We start from the raw sequence: 6,401 nt of genomic DNA, 5'->3' as shown, positions 1-6,401 counted from the left end.
TATTCAAAGATGACTTTGTTAGGGCAACTCAACAATTCGATAATCACATTTTAACACTCTTACTTAAGTAAACCCTTAATACTATAACTTCTTCAAGCAATACAAAACAAAAAACCAAAAACATCGACAACCTTACCTTCACGAACAGTTGCAAGTGGCGACACCACTCAAAAGGGCACGACTTCGGCTACGTGGCGGTGGTGGGAACAGCACGAGGTTCGGAGGTCGGAAAACGCGACAATGTAGGGTTCCTTTTGTGGAGGTCAGGGAAAGGGCACAATGTCAGGGTGGTGCGAGGGACACAGTCGACGGGAGCTGAGATTTTTTGTCAGACAATAGCTTTCTGGAGGTACGTGTGTTCAATTACCGCGCAATAGGGGAGTATATAAAGCACAACCTTTACGACGGTGTATATCTAACACCGTCTTTGTAGGTGACTATTTCAACGACAGTGTCTATTAATGCACCGTCTTAGATAAGTTCCAAAATGCCCCTGCCCAAGCTACAAAGATGGTGTTTCAAAGAAACGACGTTGTACACCAAATGCAGCACATAAAAAAGTTATATATTTATGTAAATGCCACCGCGTACACTACTATGATGGGTTTTATACGACCGACGTAGAATGTGCGACGTAAAATAGGATTTTTTTAGTAGTGAATCCTAATTGCTTTCGATCACCTCCTTCATCAATAAACTTCACCGAATATGAACCCTAAATCCCTTAATTTTATCTTACGCACATATTGTGTAGTGAGCTGATCTTAATAAAAAATTTACCATAAATACCCATTTTCATTCTTGAATTTAGTAAATGCATAATTAAGTCTTTCAAACATGAAAACTTAAAATTTTGATCCTTAATTTGCAAATAGTGACAAATAATTCACCCGTTAGTTTTATCCATTAACTCAAATAGTTATATTTACGTGACACTTTTAATGATGATGTGACAACCGACGGTCTTCACATGATTGTCATATATCATTTACGTAGTTGTCACGTATCAAAAAATTAATTATTTTTTTTATTTTGTCTCTGAACTTCACAATTTCTTATTCTTTTAGTTTCTAAATTTAATCACTACTTATATTTTGGTCCTTAAAAATAACTACATATTGTCATTTTGATTCCTTAAAATACATTTGTATTTTTAATTAAGCCTAACATTACATATATATTATTAGCATAATAATAATATATGATATTTTTTAAGAGTGATTTCAGTTATTTATAAGGATGAAAAATAATTGTCAAGTACAAAAATAAAAAATATTATATTTTATATTTGAAATCACTATTAATTAATTTATTATATTTTATTAAGTTAAAATTCTAACAAATAATATTATAACAATGACAAAGATAGTATAACTAAATCAAAAATAAATAAACATATAAAAGTTAAATTAGTTTTTCATAAGAATCAAATTAAAAATGCATATTATGTAAATATAATGATACTAACAAATAATGTATTTTTAAAAGTTAATATATTTATTTAATTAAGGAGGAAATTAAAAGTAAAGAGATACAAAATGAATCATTTTATTCAATCAAAATTTTGGACAGAATTAGATATTTTTTAGTTTTTCTGACCATTTATTCACTACTAAAAAAGCTGCTATCTACGACGTGCGTTCAACAACGGTTACTTAAAAACGTCGTTATTTAATGTCCGGTGGCATTTTGGTAAATATGATATCATTTTAAAGTCGGGTTTCATAAAACCGTTTTTGAATAATGTAAAACAAAAGCGGTTTTTTATGAAACCGTCTTTGTTTGTGTTTAAATTTGAAATTTTTTAAAGAATTAAAAGCAATGTGTCATTTGGTTTCGTGTCCTCTCCTCTTCCCGATACGCCACTCTCTCTCTCTCCTTATTCATGTGCGTCCGTCTGTCTCCATTCTTCAATAAAAAAAAAACCAGAGAGAGGAAGAGGAGAAGAGAGCCTTGATGGGAGAAATCAAGGAAGAGTGCACGAGCCCCGACAAGAGGAAGGTGGCGTTGTACTCGAGCGGGGAGAGCAAGGCAATCGCGAGTGCGTGCGAAACGGCGTCATCGCTTGGAAGCATCGGCCCCGAACTATCGCATCTCAGGTGGGGGATGTGGTACAAGCTCCGAGAACTCGAAGCCGCCACTAATGGGTTGTGCGAAGAGAACGTCAACGGCGAAGGTGGCTACGGAAGTGTGTACCGTGGCTTGTTTCCCAATGGCACCAAGGTTGCTGGAGACCTGGATCTGATTTGCCCAAAGGTATTTTTTATCATAGGCGTAGATGTTTGATTTCCCTGTTTTGCTATTTCAAGAAGTGAATATTCTTGAAGATATTATGTGGTATTATTTCCCTGTTTTGTTTCCCTATTTTGCTGGAGACCATTATTCATTAGTTTGATGGATAGATTGAAAGAGCTTGGCTTTTAGACTGCAGACATTGATGAGAAAGGTATTAGGAGGGAAAAGCCGGAAGAATACTTCTGTTATTTAATACAAATAAGTATATTTAATTGTTGAATTTCTGTTATATTGGGCTTAGGAAGGATACTTCTTCTTGTTCTTATTTTTAATCGATTTCACCTTGATACATTCTGTCAGCAGCCCATAATGATAACTCCTATTCCCTTGCTTTTGGATGATTGCTGCTATTTCCACCCGTAATTTTTACAAAAACAAAATAGAAAGATATTTATACCTCTATCACTAATTTCCTATTCCTCTTCCCCCATCCATTTCCCCACCCATTCTCACCCCCTTAGCTTCACTTTTTGTCTCCCTTGACCCCATTTTTGTCACATTGCCACACCGCATCAAGAAGTCAGCCACCTTTCCTAAACCAAATTTGCCAAAGCTCAAAGTCTTGTTGTTTGGAACAATTGAAAAAAGAGGTAAGATTTTTCCCTCCAAAAATCCAAGATAATTCTATTTCATAAAATAATGAAATTATATTTTTTCAATGTATTTAATTTCAAATACAAAACAAAATTATATATTTGTTACGTATCTAAAATTAGGTACACTGGATAATGTAATTTCACAGTATTTAATTTTAGATACACAACATAAATACATTTTCACTATGTATCTGAAATTAGAAACAACATTTTGTTATGTATGTGTACTTTTTTGTTTGTCTATTAATTTATTTGTTTGTTTATTATTTTAGTTAACTTAATTGATCTGAAATTTATTATTTTTTTAAAATTAAGTCTTAGTGGTATATGTTTTAATTATGTGAAAATTTAATTAGTTAATTAATTATTAAAATTGTATTTTATAATTTTAGTTACTTAATCTTTTTATAACAATGTAATTAAATATTTAAATCAACTTAGTAGTAGTATCTAATTTAATTGTGTTACAACTTAAAAGAAGTACTTTTATTCAGTTAAATAAAAAAGCATGCGTGTCAAGGGTAATTTGGAAGCCATTACAACCTTTGCTTGATCAATTTGGAAGCCATTACAGCATTTGCTTCCTGAACCTCCATAATTACTTCCTGTGCCTTTTTAACCTTCCAGAAAGCTAATTTTGAAATGTAGTTTTATGGATTAGTCTTTCCGAAATGTAATCTGATATGCAAATTTTTACATTTCAGAATGGCTTATCAAGAATGTAAATTGCATTATGGAATAAGGTTCAGGAAGAAATTTCAGAGGTGCAGGAAGCACTTGTCAACCATTACACACCATTAAGAATGAAAAGAAAAAACATTACGAGAACTAAAAAAATATTTAATCCCTTTAAAAACAGTCGTATCCTTCTTCTTAATCCTACTTCTATCGTTATCATGATATTTGGAAGTTATATTTAATACCATTTATATAAAGTATTATGAAGATTCACATGATGATTTATAGGAAGATAAAACATTACTATTTATCAATGCATAAAAATATATAAGATGGAGTCACAAGTGTTTTATAATGGAAATATTCTTAAATTTTTTTTTAAATTATTATTATTATTGCACGTGGGAATTTGTCTACTTACTGTTTGCTTGCCAATGGAACTGAGTTAAGATAGTGCTATTCACCAAATTTGTTTTATGAACTGCACGGGCCTAACTTGACACTCTTCTCTATCGTGTACTTTGTTGCATATAGGCTATATAAATTATGTACTAATATTTTTTTGTTGGAAAGAAGTTGTTTCGTAAATTATTGCAGTTTTTTTTTTACAAATTATATGAATCTTTCATGAGAGATAATTAGTTAAATAAAACCATGACCGAATTCAAACTCTGTTTCCATGACCGAATTCAAATTCTATCTTTCCTGCTATTGCCAATTTGCCACGTTATTCTCTGTCAAGTCATCGTTAACCACATTTTTTCTTGTATGTGTAGGGCTTGCAAATATGCTTGGTTGCTCTTTTGTCCAGGTGTGGTCTATCATCTTTAATCAATGTTATTAATAATTTTTGGTCTTAGTATCCATTTATTAAGGTTACCATATTTTATTTTTTAAAGCAATTCCTCTTTAATTATTTGAGAAGCTCAAATTGGATCTGGGAGAGTTGACATGTGTTTTATGACAATAACAAATCTTGTTGGAATTTGGATGGGTTGCCTTTTTTATTTCATGATCAGCTTGATTTCTTAAGCATTAAAAGAATTATCTTACCTTTTCATTTAAATGTATATTTCATTAATTATTTTCAAAAAGTATTTTGGATGATCAGCTTGGTGAGTTCAAGAACCATTACAATTTTGACTTTCATATTTTATTTTCAAGATACTGCTCCTACTCAACCTATATCTTGACCATTTGGCAATAGCATTTTTGGCAACTCCCTACTGGTGGACACACAACTTCTGATATTCTATTATTGTTATCTTTGATTAGGTTGATTGACTTGGTTGATCAGGATCAGTTCTCAAAATTGAAGGTGAATGCCATTTGTTCTTAATTTTGGTTTATTTTTAGCATTGGATTAATTTCTAGCTAACTTCTTTATGGACCTAATATTAATGGACATGTGAATTTTTTTCTACTATATTCTAATACTTGAATGCAAGCAAGTCTGTATAGTTATAATTATAAATAATATAATAACAAAAAAATATGATAGGCCAGGTAGCAGATTGTATTCATTCACTTCTACGGGTTCGTTTGTCTTTCATTCCTTGAAATTAACAAGTCATCTATCAAAAGAAAGAACAATTTTATTGAGTTTTTTTTCTTTGAAAATTAGATGAAACCTAAATTTCTTTGAAAATTTATTGAGTTTTTTTTTCATTCAACAAAGCCTGTGGAAGGCCAATTAGGCCATGCCCTCACCACCACCATGAATAGAGGATGCCATCGTTCAACAAAGCCTGTGGACCTGCACTGGATATTCAGACTAAACATTTCACCCCTTATGGCTTGGTTCCACCACTCTAAGGGGCTGGTTGGCAGTATATCCTCTGCAACTTATCCCGTGTGAAGCTGTTGCCACCGGTAGGGTATGTGTTCACCACATTTTGTTGTTGTCTGGCTTGTTTTTGCTCTATTCAATTTTATTCCTACACAGGTTGTTGAGTTGTTGGGGTCATTTGGATAGGTTTACCTGTGATTCCCACTATTTGGCAAGGTTTATTTTATTTGTAACAAGCTGAGAGCTTAATAGCCTTAGCTAGATGGGAGTGTTAGAATATTAACATTATTACATTATTTGCCATTTTATAATGACTCATATTTGTGTATTTTTGCATTTTATAACTACATTGGTAAATGATAAATTGTTATATTGTTATTTAATTATAAGTTTTTTTTTCTATGTATTGGTAGCAAGATAGCTTGTTGTAGTTACTCACTAAGTATTTTGATAGCTGAAATTTGACCTAGGTTTTTAATTTAATGCCACAAAAAAATTTCAGGAAAAAAAAACACTACATCAATTCTGGGATAGAATCAGGTACATTCTACATCGGTTCTGGAGGGAAACGATGTAGAATAAAGTACATTCTACATCGGTTATGTTGAGAAACCAATGTAGAATGTACTTGATTCTACATTGTTTCTCTTCCCAAAACCGATGTAGAATGTACATGATTCTACATCGTTTCCCTCCCAGAACCGATGTAGAATGCATGACTTTCTAAGTCAGTCATTGAACCGATGTTGTAGGGTCTCGGGTTTTCAACGACACCGGCCTACAACCACGCGTCGTAACCGATGTAGAAGGGCCATTAGAACCGATGTAGAAGGACTTTTTTTTAGTAGTGATTGTATTTTCTTTTAGTTTGTATATTCCAACATGACTAATATAATGAGTAAATTATATTTTTATGCTCAATTTTGTCAGTCATATATATTGTGTATTCCAATATGACAGGCGACAACTATCTTCTCCATTAAGAATATAATGGATGAACTATACTTTTTACTTAAGTTTGTAGGTCATTATATTTTAACTTA

The 6,401-nt window shown here is 32.1% G+C and overlaps 1 protein-coding gene across 1 annotated transcript; it reads left to right on the top strand.

Annotated features, from left to right (window-relative positions):
• Positions 1-1,863: 1,863 nt before the first annotated feature.
• Positions 1,864-5,707, top strand: LOC114399955. Its single transcript, XM_028362185.1, has 4 exons — positions 1,864-2,256; positions 4,346-4,380; positions 4,845-4,887; positions 5,248-5,707. Exons 1-4 carry the CDS (start codon positions 1,957-1,959, stop codon positions 5,425-5,427), a joined length of 558 nt encoding a protein of 185 aa, XP_028217986.1. The 5' UTR covers positions 1,864-1,956; the 3' UTR covers positions 5,428-5,707.
• Positions 5,708-6,401: the final 694 nt, after the last annotated feature.

Source organism: Glycine soja, chromosome 19, assembly GCF_004193775.1.
Source record: "Glycine soja cultivar W05 chromosome 19, ASM419377v2, whole genome shotgun sequence".
NCBI lineage: Eukaryota > Viridiplantae > Streptophyta > Magnoliopsida > Fabales > Fabaceae > Glycine > Glycine soja.
Note: the sequence above shows the minus strand (reverse complement) of the source record. Positions and strands in the feature narration are given on the sequence as shown.